Raw genomic sequence first — 20,247 nt, 5'->3', positions numbered from 1 at the left:
AAGATTTAAAGTGTAAAAGTGTGACCCTGTGGAACAACGCAGCTCTCCCTATCTTTCTCAAATTCCACTCCCTCCTTTGTACGACCTGCGGAATATCAAGAGAACAACCCAAAGCCACCAGCATACAAACCCGTAGCATGTTTTGGAGGGGTGGTGTGAATGGAGTCAGAGGGGCTGGAGAGGGAGAGGGAAGGGAGAGGGTGCTGGATGGGACTAAGGGGTAGGTGAGAGGTGTGAACGGGTCCAGACAGGGCAGGGCTGTGGTCCAGTAGCTGAGCAAGGCTGGAGGAGCTGGGGGGAGGAGGAGGAGGACGGACTGGAGAGTCGTTGGCGGAGCTGGGGGGAGTCAGACAATGAGCCCCGAGTCAAACCAGTTGAAGAACTGGTTCGACTCGTTGGCCCTATCCAGATCTCCAGCCACCTGCGGATCGCAAGCCCGACGATCGCGCTGCTCCACACCTCTCTTTTGTTGTTATCCTGCAGGCCGTCCTCCACCCTCCACCTGTAGGTGTCCCTGCTCTCCTTCAGCCTCTCCTTGAGCTTCCTCTGCACCCGCCTCAGTTCTTCCTCAAAGGCTCTCTTCTTGTCATTGAGGAGGGCCTTTAGGTCACTATCTACTAGTAGATACGGTATTCTCCACACAGAAGTTAGCAGCTAGTACCAGTTAGAAGCTTCATTGGATAATCACCACAAGGATTTGACAAAACACAGTTAAGGTGACATCAGACATGTCCTCTGCTACTGGAAATTAAAGAAAAAACTAACTACGAGCAATAAAAGAAAGGAGAAGAAAAGGACTCATTCAGTGTTCAAGGGAGTGTGTGACGGTGTGTGTGTGTGTGTGTGAATGTGTGTGATGTGTCCACCTGTCTCCCAGTTAATCTTGCAGGACGAGGTCATAAACATATGGTGCCTCAGAGTAGCAGAAAGGCTCCGCAGCCACAAAGTCACCACACCAGCTGAAACCACAGAGGAGTCCAGGGGCCAAAGAGCGACACCCACGCACGCCCCTGAGACGCGCAAACCAGTCCCCCGAATGCACGAGAGGAGTCCGCCACCCTGACGCCGCCACCCAGACACACTGGAAGGCGCCCGGCCGTCCACCCGGATGCTCCCGTACGAGTCTGTGTCAGACCAACGTCAATGGGTCAAAAATGATTCACTTCTTTTGCAGGCGGATCCCAGCTGTGAAAAACATATATTTTATTCCAAATCAGACCGTACACGACATAACATTTTTCTGCACATCTGTTTTTGTGTGCTGTCATCGTATTCACGTCATACATCAGGCCGTAGAGCAAGAGGGAACATTTTCATGACGAAAATAGCTATTTTAAATGTGCAGCATTGAATTTACATTTGCATTTGAGAATAAAAGTTAAAAGAGCTACAAAGTCAAAACAACGATGAAACAATGTGTTTGGGCTAAGTGGCCAAGCTCAACACCAGCGACGTTCCTCTTTTCACCCAGTGCGTTGGGGGCTCTGCACTGGTTTGCAAGTCCACTCCCACGACGAAATATCTGCGACCAACATAGTAGCATGGACACAGGTAGATATCTACACGCACACACGCACGCACGCACACACACACACACACACACACACACACACACACACACACACACACACACACACACACACACACACACACACACACACACACACACACACACACACACACACATTAAAGTTACAATTTGTCATTTCTTTCCACTTGAAGAAACAATTTTGTCCGGCATATCCTGATCAAAACAAACCAAACATGCCAGGCAAAGACCCTCTCTCTCTATCTCATTAGCTTCTTACATGTTGCACTTTTTAAAAGCTGTATTATTCCATAGACAGACAGACAGGTGTAGTGTGACTCACTCTTGGTCTTCTTTTTGCTCTCCACAGGCTTAAAGTGGATGGTGGGGACGGGGCAAAACAGCTGCATGGGCTCTGCCTCCACTAGGAAGGAGTCCTTCTTGTTCCAGCCGGCCCCCTCCAGGAACAGACCATGGACGTAAACCCCTTGCTGAAAGAATGGACCACGCGGTAAAGATAACTCACATTTTGTGAGTACCAGGTAAAATCCATGTGAAGCAAGAGGCAGGTAAGACGGAGCGGACGGAGGAGCCACTGAGACACAAACAAAATACACCGCCTCTTTCCCATTGTCCGAATTTTTGAAAAGTACACGTGACGGAAATTAGCAATGAAGAGTCAATACTAAAGAGCCGAGGAGGGGTGTCCGTTTTATGGAAGCGCACGGGCTTAGTCACCTTGAGTGGGAAGGGGAGGTTTCTGTCGTCCACCGTGGCCACTATGAACTCCCAGGTCAGCGTGTCCACGGATACCTGCCAGGACAACACGCCACAACCGGAGCAGACACTTACTTAGACGTGCTTTGATGAACTGTCTGGGACAAAAGCACAACTATGTGAAGTACTTAGATTTCCTACTGGTAAACATGTGAGGGTGTGGGACTCCCGTGTGAGTGAGTGAGGAAAGAGAATGCTGCATGCGTTCGCGTGATGCCACCACCTTCTTCCTCCGCGCGTAGGTCTGCAGCACGGCGGTGAGGAACCCGGTCGGGAAGGTGAACCCGGACAGCCAGAACAGCATGGGGGGGTGGGCCCTCTCCGCCCAGCGAGCAAACTGCTGCACGCGTTGGCACAGGTCCCTCGTCCACGATGCCAGGGGCTTTATAGACGGATAGGCCTGCCCGACACGGCCAGATAAGAGGGCCTTAGTCTTTTCAAAGCCAACAAGTGGTCCACTCATGATAATTAATACACTCTAAACGTAAGACTCTCTCAGTATATTGTAACCTAAGGTGTGCCAGGGTTCCTGTGGCGGACCAAGGCGTGGTCAAGCACCGGCTGCGGACGACAGCGCGGTTCCTTCCCTCGTTATCGTAATCATAATAATCATCGTTCATCATTGTTATTTGTTATTGATACTTGCGGCCAGCGTGGCTTGTCGTTCAAGGGGACAATAAAAACTCTCGCCACGTTGGCGCACCACCGCCAGGAAGACTAAGTCTCCCTCCCTAAACCCTTACCTGTGGGCGGAGACTCCAACAGTTCCTTTTCACTCGAGTCCTGTAGTCTTTGATTTGATATCCGTTGCAGCTTGTTCGTTAAAGGGATGAAAGGGGAAATTTGATTTTTGTCTATCTAACCCAGATTCAGATGAGAAGGTAGCCTGGCTCCCAACTAGCCTGGCTCCCGTGAAATTCGGGAAATCCGCCTCGCAGCATCTCAACAGCTGAGGTATTTCAGTGATGCTTGAAGTGAAACCATAAATCGAGCACTTGTCACACGATAGAATCCACTGCCTATTTTTTTTAGATGGACAGAATATATGGAGGCTTCGTTATTATATAAATCATTTGTAAATTCGAAATACACGGTTCACTGCCGCGCTGGTATACCTCTAGGAGAGCTGTAATTGATGCTGTAAGCTACACCTAAGATGAACCTATTATGAGACCTCTGTGAAAAGGGTCCAACAGAGAGATAGTGCTGTATACATAACCGATGGAATAAACAACAACAACAACACGCTTGTCACAACAAATTGAAACGTAAAAGCAGGAGAGCTCCTGGAACAGGCTGCCCCATTGTTCCGACAACGTAGTACGTCATAAAACCTGCAGTCGGAGAATGTGTTTTTACCTTTGCCCACAGTGGTGGGACGCGGGCGTCGTAGATGCAGTTGAAGGTCTCCTCCAAGCTCGACGTCATCACCACCAGACCCTTTATCCCCATCTCCAGCTCAACCAGAGACGACCTGGAAAGACGGGGATTGCTTGCCTATGAAGTGGCTGCGATGTGTAGATATCCATACCCAGCCTCAATCGTCTCTCAAGTTGTGTTGTCTCGTGTTAAGAATCCGTTTAGAAACAATTACGATACAGCCCCCCGGGTTAGTTTCACCGACCGCTCCTGTTAACGCAGAAATGTCTTCCCGGACGTTGAAACTCCCCCAACCTTACTGCAAGGACTTCCGTTTCCACCAACACCAACCTGGTGCTGTCTAGGGCTGGTCCTAGTGCCGCCTGGTGGTTGGTTCAACTTGTGAACCTTCCAAGAACCGGTTTGCTTTTCCATGGGAAAAATGGGGCCACGTCATTACATCGCTGGAAACGTCAGCATACACCTCCACCATTTCATCAGGATGGGGGACATTATTGTGTGCTATCACCGGGTGCGTTGCATTACATTTCACTGCATATATGTATGGAAGTATGTATATGTATGTGACAAATAAAAATCTTGAATCTTGAATCTTGAATCTTGACATAGGCAAATTGGATTAAAGTGTCATAAACATTTCTTGTTTTCCAATTAAACTCATGGATGGTATTGTGTCTCAGGGCTCTTTGGGTGAACTGAAATCAATCTCAGACACCTGTGATAATTAGTTTGCCAGGTGAGCCCAATTAAAGGAAAACTACTTAAGAAGGACGTTCCACATTATTAAGCAGGCCACAGGTTTCAAGCAATACGGGAAGGAAAAAGGATCTCTGCGGCCGAAAAGCCTCAAATAGTGCAATGCCTTGGACAAGGTATGAAAACATTCGATATTTCACAAAAAGCGTGATCATTGTACTGGGAAGAGATTTGTGGCTGATTCAGAGCATAGTTGGGTTCGTACAGATAAAGTCATAATGAGGAAGGTTGCTGCCAGATAAATTCATGGGATTAAGAGAGCAGCTGCTAAAATGCCGTTACAAAGCAGCAAACAGGAATTTGAAGCTGCTGGTGCCTCTGGAGTCCCACAAACCTCAATGTGTAGGATCCTCCAGAGGCTTGCAGTTGTGCATAAACCTACTATTGGGCCACCCCTAACCAATGCTCACAAGCAGAAACGGTTGCAGTGGGCCCAGAAATACATGAAGACTCATTTTCAGTCTTGTTACTGATGAGTGCCGTGCAACCCTGGATGGTGCAGATGGATGGAGTAGTGGATGGCTGGTGGATGGCCGCCATGTCCCAACAAGGCTGCCACGTCAGCAAGGAGGTGGCGGAGTCATGTTTTGGTCTGGGATCATGGGAAGAGAGCTGGTAGGCCCCTTTAGGGCCCCTGAAAGTGTGAAAATGACCTCGGCAAAGTATATAGAGCAGCAAAATCATCTTCCTGCCTGACGATGCACCATCTCATGCTGCATAGAATACCTCTGTGTCATTGGCTGCTATGGGCATTAAAGTAGTGAAACTCATGGTGTGGCCCCCATCCTCCCCTGACCTCAACACTATTGAGAACCTTTGGAGCATCCTCAAGCAAAAGATCTATGACGGTGGGAGGCAGTTGGCGTCAAAACAGAAGCTCTGGGAGGCTGTTCTGACATCCTGCAAAGAAATTCAAGCAGAAACTCTACAAAAACTCACAAGTTCAATGGAGGCAAGAACTGTGAGGGTGATCTCAAAGAAGGCTCCTATGTCAACATGTAACTTGGCCTGTTAAGATGTTTTTGACTGAAATAGCTTTTGATTTCAGTAAATATGACCTAATTCTGCAAATTCAACAAATGACCATTTTCAGTTCTTTACAACCTATACAATGTTTTGAAACTCTGTTGGAGTTTCTAATAATTTGGAACAGTGCATTTTGAGTTTTTTATTTTTGGAAAGAAATACTGTTGTCATTGGGACGTTTGTTCAATAACATTTGAATTATACACTAACGGTTGATGACTTGAAAATGATACTGAATGTCATTTGCATCGACTATTTAGGAAAATCAGAGAAAAATATTATTTGCATAATATCTTGGAACGCGGTGTATAAACATCTATGTAAGCGCTGAAAACAAGTATAATATTATGATTATTTTATTCGTGGCTAAACCCTGGACAATTTGGTAAGGAATATTGAAAAGCGGGGGTGGAGCGGGCTTGAACACCGGTAGTCTGCGGATCCCAGAACTCCCTCACTCCGGCCTCTGCAGACTGTGAGAGTTTGAGCCTGTAGCTCACAGCTTGTGGGTTCTAATAATTTTAAGGAAAAGCGCGCCCGACTCAATAAAATATGATATTTTTAACAATATGTCCACTCGATTTGTCCACTTGAGAGCTTCACGGACGAGATTTTCCGTTCATGAATTTTCCGTACTGCTTTAGGGTAAAAAAAAATTTTGCCAGTCACAATGTTTTTGCTCGGGCTTGCATGTCCCCGCCCGCAGCCCCCGACGTAAGCGGGTCTTGGTTTCAGTCCAGCGAGCAAGTGGTGCAGTTCTGCAACCAGTTTTCCGGTTCCAGAGCCGGTTCTTTCGCTGTCTAAAACGCAAAAGCTGGTTCCAGATTAGGCACCAACTCCCAAACCGGCCTACAAAATGCCTTTGAAAAGGGGTATTAGCGCCCCACCCCCCGCCATATACGCCGGAAAGACTACCCGAGGAGCTTTGTTTGGTCTCGGCTGTGAACCGCTTCAAACGGTGTACCTGATGGTGCACAGCAGAGCGTTGTATCTCTGGATCTCCTGCAGGAGCACCACGTTAAGGGGAGACATGTCGCCGTGTAGCAGGGCCCTGGTGGACTCGTAGTCGATCATGTCCGGGATCTTGTCACACATGTCTGTCAACAGCTCCAGCACCTGGTGATGCAAAGGAGAAAGAGAAAATTAACTACACCCTCGTGATTACAGTCAAAATACATGGCAGTGTACCACGCTTCAGACAAGGGCGGGGTTGTAACCTGGTCTGAGTGTCAGCGTCGTCATCTGATGGATGTTGGGCAATCCAACAGATTGCTAAGAAACTCAATGTGACCTGAAAGCCTGGAGCACTGCAACCTATGTCCAGATAGCGGTGCACACGGGCTCCCGTGCCTGTCTTTTTTATTTTAGATGTATTCATTTTTGTTTGTTTCCTACGTATATGAAACAACATTTTTAAACACGACCGAGTTAAGTGACGGTCCAAGTCCTTACTCCGTATTGTTCCAGGAGTGCTCCGGGACGCACGTCTCCCTGTTGCTTTCCGTTGCTATGGGACTTGATTTAGTAAAAACTGGATGTTTTTGTGTAAATACTTTATTTAAAAATAATAAATCCTGGACTTCTGGAACGGGGAGACCGCATTTGCACGGTCGCCCAAGCCTGCTGCATAAAACCCCCATCCCGACACACCCTCAGGAGAGGAGCCCTTGTCATGACATGCGTCCATCCGCTCCGGGGCTTATTCCACCTAGCCCACTCTCTACAATAAACTGTGTGTTTGAAACCCCGTCGTCTGTGTCTCTGTGCCGGAGGGCTCTGAAGACGCCACTTGGGTGGCGCGTGGTAGGCGAAACTGCCACACCTTTGTTACTCACTCCGGCGATCAGCACTGTGCGTCACTCACACCTGATGAGTAGAATTAGCAAAACTCCGATTAGAGAAGAATGTACCGAGCGGCCACGGACGCAGTGGGCAGAGGAGAAGAGACACGTACTTGCAGTAGTGTTGAAAAGTCTCCTTTCAAGAGACAGAAAAGAGCTGCCTCTTACAGCTCCCAAGCATTTGTTCGAACTATGAAATTGTATGAAATATTATGTATATATTTATTCCACTACAAAAAATAACATTATTTAAAATGATTTAATGTGACTGGACTCAATATCCTCTAAAACATTTTTTTTAACAATTATAATGAAAGCAAGGCATTTCATGAAAAAATTCCTACCCTATTATTTTAAAATAATTAAATGTTATATTCCCAATATTTTTCTTGCTCCATTGTCTTCAAACTGAGTCAAGAGCATTTGAATGGTGCAGTTAGAATTCTCATTTAACTTTGTTGACTGGAAAGATCGAGGCTACCTCTAAATAGTTATTGTTCACGAGCTATGATTGCAGAGGTGCAGATTTCATGGGGGGGGGGGGGGGGTGGCACAGGGGATGCGTCCCCCTAAATATTTACAACACATGCATTTGTCCCCACCATTAAAAACATGAAAGAAGCAGAGGACTTTTATTTTGAAAAATAAGACGCAAAGACGCAACAGTGCCACAGACAGGGGCCGGTCTTTGTTTTTCAGCACTGGTTCTTTTTTTCCACTCCTAAAATAAAAATATCACATACAACCTCATACAACCACCATCTTTTGTGGAAAACACAAGTATCCCCACCACAGGCGCACACACACACACACACACACACACACACACACACACACACACACACACACACACACACACACACACACACACACACACACACACACACACACAAGCCTAAGACTTTTGTTTTCCAGAATTTATTTTGGCTTTAACAAGGTCTAATTCTCTTTGATCAATGGTGTAATCGGTTATGGCCAAAATGTATCGTATTCTTGTTTTACAGTCAGCTTCAATAACGTAGTTGAGATGTACATGATTCCTCAAAATCACCCCAAAACACAAATACCTGTGTTATGTTTTGGATGTGCAGAAAGTTTTGAACATGAGCAGAAATCTTGCCGAAACACATGTGAGCTATGAAAGTCCAGGGGTTTATAAATAAATTGATTAAAAAGTTATAAATGGATCATCGCGGTGAATAGGTGCCACGTGCACATTTAAAGAGGTTACTTCCTCAGACAAAAGAGGACCGAAGAGTAAATCAAGTAAATCAAGTTGATCTACAGGAGCAAAAATATTTGAAAGCAATACAGAATGCCCAAGAGCCTTACTGCATTATATTCCATTATATTTGGAATTGTCACCTGGTGCCTGAATTTTGTGCACCCCATCCTCCACTGACCTTGTCCTCTTTGCTGGGCGCGGCCCCTGTTGCGGCAGTGCTGGTGACCTGCGGCTGCAGGGACAGCAGAGTGTCCAGCAAGGTCCTCGTCTCAGAGATCTGGCTGGCCACGTCAGCGTTGGGGTGCTGGCCGAACACCTCGGGGTGCTCAGTGGGCGGCAGCTTGTTGACATAGTCTTTGTAGGAAGACTGGTGGCCATCACGAGGAATGTAGTAGGTTGTCAGCGTGGAGAACCTGGAGGTCAGGGGGTGGGAGTGGGTGTGTTAATAGAGAAATACCAGGTATAACAGAGAAATAACAGTGGTACAGTGTATAGTGCAGGGATGATAAATCACTAGGACCACATAACCAAGTGAAAAACATTAATGGTTATGAACTATCATATGATATTATAATCATATTAAGGTCAAGTTCAAGTTTATTACGTGCTTTAAAAAACAAACCAGGTTTGTACCAAAGTGCTGTACAACAATGGTGAAAGAGATGCATGCATTTTTTTAACACACAAACTCATGCACAAAAATACAGATACATTTAAGCAGAATTTATATTTAAAACAAAATTCAGGCATACAAATACAAAACACTGAGGAATACTTCAATCACAGTTGGGGCAATGGCAATGAGTAGGCAATGAGTAAAAGGTTGAGTAAGGTAAGGTGGAGTAAAATGAGTGTAGGTTTAAAGCCGATTTTTTTGAAGATGCCAACTGAATTGGCCAATCTCACGTCATCTGGCGGACTGTTCCAAATTGTTGGTACGGCCACAGTTATAATCGGGAAATAGAGGTCTGAGCGATTCCAAAGCAAAGAGAATTACAGCAGTCAGGTCTGGAGGATATGAACGCATGAATTACTATTTCAAAGTCATGCCTCATTTAATTAGATCTCAATCAAGCTTCAGGATTTGATTGGGACATATTGAGTGTTGAGTGTTTTCAGTGTAACACTGAAACAAAATGCTAGTAGGAGTAATTTTCCCTGGTAGAAGCATATACAGTATAGGGAGAACAATATGGGACCCAAGATGGAGCCCTGAGGGATCCCCGATGAAATGCTGGCGGCAGTGGAAGACGAGACTGAGAAACTTCTAGTACAGATATAGGACAGCAATCAATCTAGCTCTCTGCTGCTGTCCAATGCTGAAACACAGCCTCACCAGGGGAGTTGGGACTGGTATGCCTGTTCAGAGCAGCCGAAGTGCGACTTACACGCACTGGCAATAATAGCAAGGTATATGTAGAGATAACAGAACGTGTGGAAGTCTTTGTCTGCATCGCATTCCCTCAAACGCTAAAAAAAAAACAACAGCCACTGTGAAATTGGAGATTCACAGATCTTACCCTGCATATATGCTCTTCTTATTTCCTTAATTTGTCCATCTGTGAACATGCATGTCTGCGTTTGTGTCTATACATGTCTACATGACCGACTAGGATCTCCTCTCTCGGGCATACAAGCGTGTTTGCAGAGAATCTAGGATGAGTGCGGTGTGAGCGTGTGTGTGTTGAAATCCCACTTGAAGAAGGGCTCGTTGATGGCGGCTTCGCAGAAGTAGTCGTTGATGTAGGTGAGGAGCAGGCGGCGGTCCCAGTCGTCGGTGACGTGGCCTCCGTAGTTGATGTGAGCGATCATGTACCTGAGCGCCTTCCACGGGATCTCCTTGTACTCGTCCAGGTACAGACTGAGCAGGCTCTCGCTCACCTAGTGGAGGGAAGACGGCGTGAGCACCGGCCAAAGAGACTCAGGCCTCGGTAAACAGCCAACAGCCACCCCTGCTGTGGCACAGCGACCGCAGGAAAAAGGTTGGATTTGGCGGCGTAGCACTTTCTCGCGGGAGTTACGTTCTGAAAACTCCCGATTTTCTATTCACTCCGAGCTGATTTCACAGGCTATTCTGCAGGTTGATCTAGCAATCTGGCAAAACATTTTACTCTGCTATGAATTTTATTCAATGTACTTTTTTCCATTTTTTAATGTTCTGGTAGGTCACCTAAGACGGCAGATAGCCGTCATAGCTCTGTAATCCATTTTACTGTGCCACTTGCCCGGTCTTAAACTCTTCTCAATCAGAGGTTCACGTGAGTGGGTCTGAGAGAGAATGATACAGTACAAGTGCTGGTGATTCAAAATACTTACTGTCCAACATTACATATTTATTTTGGGTTCTCTCCTTCGATTGGCAATTGGCTATCAGCGAAACAAGAACATAAAATAGACGTTCTGCTTTTTCTGCTCGAGTTACACTCCGAGCTGTGCTATAAGATGAAATATCGGCACGGGCAACATCGACGACCGAGACCATTTTTCAAGCCCTCAGTCACCAGCATCAACACCAAGTCAACACCCTCCTCACCACCACCCAACTAAACTAGAGAGAGCGACAGACAAATCTTCCTTTGGATCTCATGACATGACGGGTTGGGTAAGGCACTGGCCTGGAAGTCCGAGTCATTGAAGTCGTAGATGATGTTCCAGCCGAGCTGCAGGAACTTCTTTCTCTCCAGCAGGACGCTGTGGAAGAAGCAGAGGGAGAAGAGCAGCTTCCTGTAGGGGACGGGATTTGAGCAGCGGCTGAACTGCTCCTCCGTCACCAGCTGGTACAGGCGTTTCATGTTGGCTTTCACGCCCTGGGGTGGTGAAGAGAGTGGACCGGGATTTAGGAAACAGACCGATCATGAAGGGCTGGAGAGCGTGTGCGCGTGTGTGCGCGCGCGCACCTTGGGTGGCTCGGTGGTCATCTTAATGCCCGCCTGCAGAATGGCAATGGGAAAGTCTGGGTGCGGGGAGGAACTGAGCCACAGCCTGAAGTCTTTGTGAGTGTCCTCCAGCTGCAGCTGCTCCACCAGCTTGTCCAGCTCGGGCATCCAGGACAGGGACAGGTGGCAGTTCGCCAGGAACACCCAGTGGCCTGGGGAAGCAGGGAGCAGAGGTGGAGGCTAAGCGGTGGCGTGTCGGGGCAGCAAGTTGGAGAGGCAGAAGTGGAGCAGACGGCTCCAGACTATTCTGCTGCAGACGCCGCTGAGCAGCCTTAGAATGAGTAGCTGATATGAGTTTAAGCATCACACAATATCAATACATGTATCTTGATATCAAATCCCATGTAAAAATACCCAAGAATCCCGGTTCATCTTATTTTTATCATGTAAAATTTCAGAACCAAAACTGTAGTTTTTATATAACTCATTCTTTCATCAAGATTAATTTAATAACAAAATAATAATAATAATACCACTAAAATAATACCACTAAAAGATTAAGAAGAATAAATTCAATTCACAATTCATACTTAATTCCTAAGTGGAATGGGGCTACTATAAAAGACTATTTCCCTATAGAGATGAATAAAACATACAGTAGGTGGAGATGAGGACACTACCTAACCTACCTAACCCCTACTTCTCTTTCTCATAAATCATACAGTAGGTGGAGATGAAGACACAAGCTAACCTACCTAACCCCTTCTTCTCTCTCTCTCTTCAGAAGAGAGACAGAAAATGGCAAACTGAGGTAAAAAAATAAATAAAAAATGAGCAAACGGGGAGGAGAGCGCAGGAGGCGTGGTACCATGCTTGACCCCCTCCTGGATCAGGCGTCTGGCGTTGGGAGCCTGGCCCTGGCCCAGAGAGAGGGCGTGGAAGCGCTTTCCCATGCCGGAGGCCTCAGCCAGCTGTGTCAGGGACGCCATGGGGTCCACGCCCGGAGAAAGCACGAAGATCAGGGGGGACCTGGAGGTGGAGTCCTCCACGACCTGGTGTGGGTGAGAAAACAGATCAGCTGAGAGAGAGAGGGGGGGGGGGGGCGGGGGCGACCCTCCACACTCACAGCCTTCATCTGGAGGACGGGCGGCTCCACAAAGCGGGAGTCCAAGTTGTTGACAATGAAGGAGTTGACACAAAGGGAGACGCGGTCCTGGCGCAGCGAGCGCACCACCAGCATCCTCTGGAGGTCGTTGCAGCTGGTCTCCCACTCATCTGGCGGAGGGCGAGGGAGATTTAGGGGAGGGCAGGGGACGACAACATTAAATGCTGACTCATTTCACAGCAGCAGGTACGGACCAGGCAGTCTGGCTTTCTCGGGCTCTGCGCTGGTGTACCACCGCTCCCAGTCCTCGGCGGAATCCTCAAAGGAACTCATGATGCCGTGGAAGTTGGCCAGCTTGTCCAGCTCCGTGATGTTGTCCCAGTTGGAGTCGGCCAGCCAGGTGCTACACGGGTTGTCCATTTGACCCTTCTTATCCAACACCTAGTCACACACACAGGAGGCAGGCCATCAGGAGGTCAAACAAGTCAGTGAACACATTACAAACCATCAATTCTACCATCAATCTATCAAGCTGACCAGTCGTCATCAATCAATCAATAAATGTATCAAGTAATCCATACATGCCACTTCTGAAATATTAATAAACGAAAAGGTAAATGCAGGTTTTGCCATCTCGCCGAGTCGCTCGCCAACATAATCGTTATATCTCAATACGCGCAAAGTTCCAGGTCTCCGAAAAATGATGTGAAATCAGGACGGTGGCGTGTTTGCGTTGCACGTGTCCCGCGTTGACTCACCAGCCCTCCTCGGAGGAAGAAGCTGTACTCGTCCATGTTGAGCTTGCCAGCCACCTCCAGGATCTTGGTGCACATCTGGAAGCTGAGCAGCAGCTTGTGCGCCTCGAACAGCCCCTGACATGTGTACCTGCGGGAGACGACACCAGCGGCACAGGTGCTCTGTAGAGGCAGACCAAACTCAACTAATTCCATCAGCTGCCGATCCCACAGTTAACCTGAACCAACTCGATCAATGACTCTACTCCACTGGCAATATTATCAAGCTGGAAAATTGTATTATGAATATTTTTGATGAACAAAAAAAATCCCCAATAATATCCGATTGATTGTCTCCACTGAACAATGGAGATTGAGTCTTTAACTATGACCCTCTAATGGACGGGTTCCAGATTTGTGTTCTGGGGAGGAGAGAGCATAGAGCAACCCTCATAGATCAAATATGCATTTATTTTATTTTTTTTTTACGTAAAAAAATAATTCAGCCATATTAAATATCGGAAAATCATCAACGGATATCAAGATACCACTTTTGGCCCGCATCGCCCTTACTTCACGGCCACCTTCCTGAACCTGACATGAGCTGTTACCTGTACACGGCGTACGTGTGGTAGTCGTTGAGCTTCTCGATCCTCTGCTCCAGCTTGAAGCAGTGCTGGCTCTTGTCAATGCTGAGGTTGAACAGGTTGATGTAGGCGTCCAGTGAGAACTGGTACATGGGCTCGATGTGCTCCATGTCGTTGAGCACGAAGAACAGGACCGAGGCACGCTGGGCGCACGGACGGTAGGCCTGTTGCGACAAACGCGACGGCAGGGAGATACGCATGAAATGCAAATGTCTCCGATCTCACTTATACAGACACGGCCGCACACGGCGCATATAGATATTCCATTAAACCATTTTGATCTTAAGCAGCCATTGAGGCCACAAGTAGTAAACCCTAATGGTACGGTCACATCGCTTCACGGCGACGGGGAACGTTGAGTAGGTTTCAACTTTATGCAAATGAGCGGCGCAGAGCGCCGACAGCCAAACGGAGAGAAGATACGCTCGCAATGGCGCTGGTCCTTGGAAAAATAAACGCTCGAACCACTGCATTGTTCCTATTATTTTTTTTCACGAAAAAAAGTCGCTTAAACTATCGATAAAATAAGGATCGCGTCATTTTATGTATCTTCAACAAGGACAATTCTTTATTTTAAGGGACGGATGGTCAGATTATTTATATCATTTTTTTCAAGACAAATTTGCCAAGCAAACAAACGACACCATTTTTATTTTGTCATCCGCTCTGCTCTCAGCTGATCCCATCACCCCCTCCTGCCTCCTCTCCTCATCTCTCCACTGTTATCAACTTTTTCCCACTTGTCTCTGCCCTTCTCCCAGGGTCAACCATTCATATTTTGCCTCATCAAAACAAGGGTTTGTGAACTCCCGCTGCTAAAATATTACTTGTTGTACTTTGAAAATTGAATTTAATACCTTATCTACCATGAAAATATAGGCACACACACAAAAATGCAGAATAATGGATGAAACGTGTAAACACAAATAAAAAGAAAATTGTCTTCCTCAGTAACAGTGTCGGATATAAATCAACTGAATTATAAATTAATAATGAAAAATTATACATTTTCACCTCAGTTGCCTAGAAATATTTAAGCTGTTTGAAAAGCAAATTTAAAACAAATCACATTTCTTTGCCCAATTAATACTTTCCGAGGACCAGCGGACACCTGACCTCTCTCGCTGTGTCGATCTCGATCTCGGTCAGCTCGCTGCTCTCCAGCTGCTCTGACACCTCAGTGGCTGTCACCTTGGACGTCTGCAGCGTGTTCACCAGCTGCACGTCGTCCAGCAGGGAGCCCGTGGCCTCATTCAACAACCTGGTAGCAGTAATGTTAAGGGTACACACTCCTTTATTCACACTGGAATCTTGCTTTATCAAGGAAAGGCTTATCTCAGGACCCTTCATTTGGGGCAGAACGCTTGCTTTTTATAGTTTTTACGAAGCACTAAGTGTGGCCACCTCAGGTTGACCTTTTGTAATCTTTTTGGGCCGCCAGGTGAAATTGTAAAAGTATGCTGGCCAACTCACGAAATGATTAGCCGCTTGATAAGGCCGATAGAGTATGATACCAATTTCTCAAAAAATCGATCATAACATATAATATAATAGTATTTTACATCATAATCATGTTTTTATCAGCAACACATTGGCCTCCACTGTAATGTAAACATTAAAAAGTGAAAAATACCTTTTCCAGCAGTGGAAGTCAATCAGCTTGACACTCTTAATGTAAACACTCCATGCAACAGCAGCAGCCACTACTCCTGCTACTAAGACTAAGTACAGGCTGTTCCTCCTCCTCCTCTGTGTTCTGCGGCCATTTTAACGAGTCACTACGGGCAGGAAATTGGGTGGGCGGCAACGGAGACACAGAAGACATGGAGGAGTGCCGACCATGTTTACCTGAGGATCTCATCCTCAAGCTCCTGCAGCTTCCTCTTCCCAGAGGCGATGTTGATCACCAGGGAGTCCTTCTGCTCCTCCAGATCTGGACGCTCCTTCCGCACCACGATACCCAGCAGCTGGGCCTCCAGGCCCTATACACACACACACACACACACACACACACACACACACACAGTGTTTATATAAACACACACACACACACACAACCAGACCATCAGAGGTGCATCGTAGCACACACACCTGCTCCTTGACAGCGAAGTTGACTATGGTGGTTTTGGCGGCGATCTCAGGCGCGTAGTGGGGGTTGGACAGCCTGGTGGTGATGTAGAAACGGAACTGGAGGTTATATTCCACGTCCTTGTCGCCTAACTTCAACAGCAGTCGGCCGCCTGGAGGAGAAACAACTGTCAGAGACGCCAGCAAACACACTCACACACCAATTGGAGGATTTGAGGTGTGTGTTTGATTTTATAGGGCTTGTTTGAGCAATGGGTATTTGTATTGTATATCTATGTGCCTGTTTGTGTGCGTGTTCACTGGCTTATCCGTGTGAGTGTGAGTGTACCGATAGTCGTCAGGGACTTGTTGAGGATGGGGGCCAGCGATGGATCTAGTTCCTCCTGGACGTTCTGCAGCAGAAGAGGGTTTCCAAACTGGACAGCGTTTTCCAGAACCCGCAGGAAATCTGGCATCTGCAGGTCAATCACCTTCAGACCCTAAAACACACGTTCAAACACGGTGACAAACGCGTGGGCCACAGAATACTGTAAAGAGCCATGATGCAGGAGTAGAAATCAATGCCCCTCAAAATGGCTTGCTGCCGAGGGGGTTTCAGGACCAACATCAACCCTAAAGAGGAAGCGACGGCAGCACAGGAAAGGTCTGCTCCACTGGCTCGGTCTTACCTTTTCTCTTTCCATGTTTTTGATCCACTTCAGAGCTTGGCCTTGGGGATCCACCATCAGCGGCCATCTTAATCACAGGACATGCACAGAAATGATGGTCAGTAAGTCCCTGGATCAGTGAGTCCACAATCCGCGATTATTTTATTCTCCGCTAAATTCCCAAACTGTATTGGTGGAAGATCTGCACCAGATTTGGCTGTGGCTGTGACGATAACCCATAATGGGGGCCCATTCCTCCGTGCCCTGTCCCCGAATGCACACTGTGCAATGAACATGCTGTTTGTACATGTTTTTAAATAGCATAAATGGACTGTGGAAGTCCAATAAAACAAGACCATTCTTTTTTCCCAGGGGACAGTTTAAAAAAAAACTATGGCTTCATACAAAACGGTTCAGTGGGCAACAGCAAATCCTGGCGTAAGAACCTTCCAACAGGTAATGTGTATGTTGTGCGTTTCCGTAGGTAGAGACCGGTTGCCACGGGTGACGATGACTCCGTTCTCAGTGGAGAATGCGTCGGACGGCAGGCCCTGCAGGTTCCACTCTCTCACCATGGTGGGCTTAGACATGAACACGGCGAAACTGAAGCCTGGGGAACATGGCACCTGAAACTCATGCACCTGGTGAGGAGAGAGGGGGCGAGAGTGGGAGAGAGTAGACTTTTTGACGATTGAAAGAATAGAGCTTTTTCCAAATGGATCATATTAAAGTTAATAGCCCCGCTTGACAGGAACAATAGCGTATCTGAAATTCTAAATAAAGGGCCCGTTTAAAGACGATTCCTGACAGGGAATTAATGTAGCTCAAACGGTGGGAGACAGTAGCCACGAAGGTTCAACACATCCACTGACAGCAACCTTTGTAATTGTACTGATAAGTTAGAAAAGAGAGCACACATCACCTGCTTCATCCAGATGGCGACCAGTTCATCTCTGTAGTTGGACAGGAAGGGTCCCGTGTAGGACAGGCAGGAGGCTGCGAGCAAACAGTCTCCCACCAGATAATCCATGTTATCTTCCAGACCCTAAAAAACACGCAAACAATCACACGTAAGACCCCTGCATGCACACCACTCACCTTCACCTTCTGTGTGTATGTATGAGCATACAAGGATAGACACACTAGCCCATACATATTTGTTCGGGGAGGGTGTGTGTGTGTGTGTGTGTGTGTGTGTGTGTGTGTGTGTGTGTGTGTGTGCGCGCATCGGATCGTGTGTGTGACCTACAGCCACAGTCTCTTCCCAGCGGACTCTCTCTCCAGCCAGACCAGAAACCAGCTTTCCAGCCCGGTCCAGTTTGATCTCCATTTCCTGTGACTTCCTTCCCAGCTCCAACTTCATGGCAAGTTTCTCATCATACTGCTTCTTCAGCTGCTCCAGCTTCTCGCCCACCTGCGCACGCACACACACGTGTGCGCGCACACACACACACACACACACACACACACACACACACACACACACACACACACACACACGCACACACACGGGAGAATCTTTAAAGGGGTTGAAGCATTGATCCCCAAAACAATTCTATGCCTATTAATAACATGATATGATTGCAAAAAAGTGCTTATTCTCAGTATTCTCAACTTAGGTCTGAATTTAGGTGATGGCAGACAACGTTAGTATTATGGTTAGTATGCATGCACACAGCCTGCTTAAACACACACCTAGTCTCCACACAAGCACACAGCTGTATGCCAAGTTTAGGGTTGTGCTGTAACTGTGCACGGCTCCCTACCTCTTTGAGGTTGTTCTGGGCCTCGGCCAGTGCGGCCTGCTTCTCCTCCAGCTGGGACATGGCCTCGTGCAGTCGTGCACGTTTGGGCTCCACCACCCTGAAGAGGCACCCATATACCTGTGGAGGTGAGGGACGGTGAGAGAGAGAGAGAGAACCCAGACTGCCCTATATGACCACGCCCACAACTCCACCCTGGAGGTGTAGTGTTAATGTTGACCGTGCGCGGCTCACTCTCACCTCCATGGCTCGGACCCACAAGCAGAGGGACTTGGCCGCCAGTGACACCCTGCCGATGATCTCAGCTTGAAAGTCAGCCTGTGCGCAGTACTGGCCAATCTTCCTCAGCACGCGGTCTGAGATGTTGTCCTTGTCAAAGTTGACCAGCGTCTTGATGAAGTTGTTTTCACCTGCACACAGCACACCAAGGCTGACATTACAGAAACAGGACAGACAGTATTTTCTCTCTCTCTCTCTCTCTCTCTCTCTCTCTCTCTCTCTCTCTCTCTCTCTCTCTCTCTCTCTCTCTCTCTCTCTCTCTCTCTCTCTCTCTCTCTCTCTCTCTCTCTCTCTCTCTCTCTCTCTCTCTCTCTCTCTCTCTCTCTCTCTCTCTCTCTCTCACCCAGCTGTCTCTTGGCCTCAGCCCAGGTGGGCTCCTTGCCCAGGAGAATCATGACCGCCTGCATCACAGTCTCCACCAGCGTTGGGGGGCGTCCATACGACTTGATCTCCATCATGTCCTTCTTATTCAGAGACGCCAAGGCCTTCGTCGGCAAAAGGGAAAGAGGGGGAGATACGACAGTCATGTTTTGTTAAATGGAGTGTTGGGTCTTAAACGTCATGACACGTTTGGCATCCAAGGAGATCACATCAAATCGATTAAGGTGGGGCTGACACTGGATTAACACTGGGGATAGAAGCAGAAAAAACATGCAAGACAAGCTGAGAGCAGACATGTGACCTTCATGGCCTCCTCTAAGGCGGGCAGCGCCTCATCCAGGTCACGCTGGGCGTTCTCAGCCATGGCCTTACACTTCACCTCCTCCGCTCCGATCCGCTCACTGTAGGCTCCCACTTCCTGGACACATGGAAATATGTGCGTGCACACGCGGTTAAGACCAGAAACAATGTTTTTCGCAGGGGGATATTCTGCTCCAAAGACAGGACCGGGACCAGGTGGGTGATCACAGCCTAGCTCTACCTTCTGCTGTTTGTCAGCCTGCATCTTCTGCTGGACGATGACAACCAGATACTCCTCGCACTCCTTCTGGAAGTCGGCCACCTTCTTCTTGGCCTCCTCCAGCTCCACTGACATGGCCTCCACCTTCTCCCGTGTGTCGTCGATCTTGAGCAAGCCATTGCACAACTTGGTCACCTGCTCCCCCAGCTCACAGCGCTTCTCCCCCAGTAGCCTGGGCGAAGTTTAAATACACACACACACACACACACACACACACACACACACACACACACACACACACACACACACACACACACACACACACACACACACACACAACACACACACACACACACACTAACATTTCTGACCTTAGACTGCATTTTGTGAACTAGGTCAGTCTCAGCCGTCAACTGTACAAAGGACTTATGTCTGTTTGCATAAACCCTTACATTGAGTGCAATAACATATTTACTTGTCACTTAACTTTATAACTGATTTGTGGTGTGGGGGTGGTGTTACAGCCACACCTGTGTTGGGTCTAGGTAATTGGGCCTTGGATCAGCGGTGGCTGTACGCCTGTTGCTCGTCAGAGCAGTCAAGGAGAAACAGGTTAATAACCCGTCCCCACACACACACATGGGGAGAGCCTCTGTCATGACATGTGTCCATCT

General features: G+C 47.6%; 1 protein-coding gene across 1 annotated transcript in view; it reads right to left on the bottom strand.

The window, feature by feature from the left end:
- Positions 1-95: 95 nt before the first annotated feature.
- dnah2 (dynein, axonemal, heavy chain 2) overlaps positions 96-20,247 on the bottom strand; it is a gene marked incomplete at its 3' end in the record, with an annotated part of 61,677 nt that continues 41,525 nt past the window's right edge. Inside the window, exons 56-85 of the mRNA XM_080023177.1 lie at positions 19,595-19,805; positions 19,355-19,471; positions 19,016-19,157; positions 18,634-18,803; positions 18,397-18,513; positions 17,880-18,044; positions 17,553-17,675; positions 17,123-17,271; positions 16,652-16,718; positions 16,312-16,462; positions 15,987-16,135; positions 15,744-15,877; positions 15,012-15,156; positions 13,860-14,059; positions 13,273-13,399; positions 12,769-12,955; positions 12,536-12,684; positions 12,278-12,461; positions 11,431-11,621; positions 11,149-11,340; positions 10,230-10,414; positions 8,712-8,946; positions 6,432-6,583; positions 3,665-3,779; positions 2,529-2,705; positions 2,267-2,341; positions 1,872-2,019; positions 1,468-1,559; positions 422-654; positions 96-336 (exon numbers count right to left, since the gene is read on the bottom strand). Coding sequence (XP_079879303.1) covers positions 96-336; positions 422-654; positions 1,468-1,559; positions 1,872-2,019; positions 2,267-2,341; positions 2,529-2,705; positions 3,665-3,779; positions 6,432-6,583; positions 8,712-8,946; positions 10,230-10,414; positions 11,149-11,340; positions 11,431-11,621; positions 12,278-12,461; positions 12,536-12,684; positions 12,769-12,955; positions 13,273-13,399; positions 13,860-14,059; positions 15,012-15,156; positions 15,744-15,877; positions 15,987-16,135; positions 16,312-16,462; positions 16,652-16,718; positions 17,123-17,271; positions 17,553-17,675; positions 17,880-18,044; positions 18,397-18,513; positions 18,634-18,803; positions 19,016-19,157; positions 19,355-19,471; positions 19,595-19,805 — 4,723 coding nt within the window. The remainder of the gene's footprint in view (positions 337-421; positions 655-1,467; positions 1,560-1,871; positions 2,020-2,266; positions 2,342-2,528; positions 2,706-3,664; positions 3,780-6,431; positions 6,584-8,711; positions 8,947-10,229; positions 10,415-11,148; positions 11,341-11,430; positions 11,622-12,277; positions 12,462-12,535; positions 12,685-12,768; positions 12,956-13,272; positions 13,400-13,859; positions 14,060-15,011; positions 15,157-15,743; positions 15,878-15,986; positions 16,136-16,311; positions 16,463-16,651; positions 16,719-17,122; positions 17,272-17,552; positions 17,676-17,879; positions 18,045-18,396; positions 18,514-18,633; positions 18,804-19,015; positions 19,158-19,354; positions 19,472-19,594; positions 19,806-20,247) is intronic.

The sequence above is a fragment of the Zeus faber genome (genome assembly GCF_960531495.2).
Source record: "Zeus faber genome assembly, chromosome: 22".
NCBI classification, from domain to species: Eukaryota; Metazoa; Chordata; class Actinopteri; order Zeiformes; family Zeidae; genus Zeus; species Zeus faber.
Note: the sequence above shows the minus strand (reverse complement) of the source record. Positions and strands in the feature narration are given on the sequence as shown.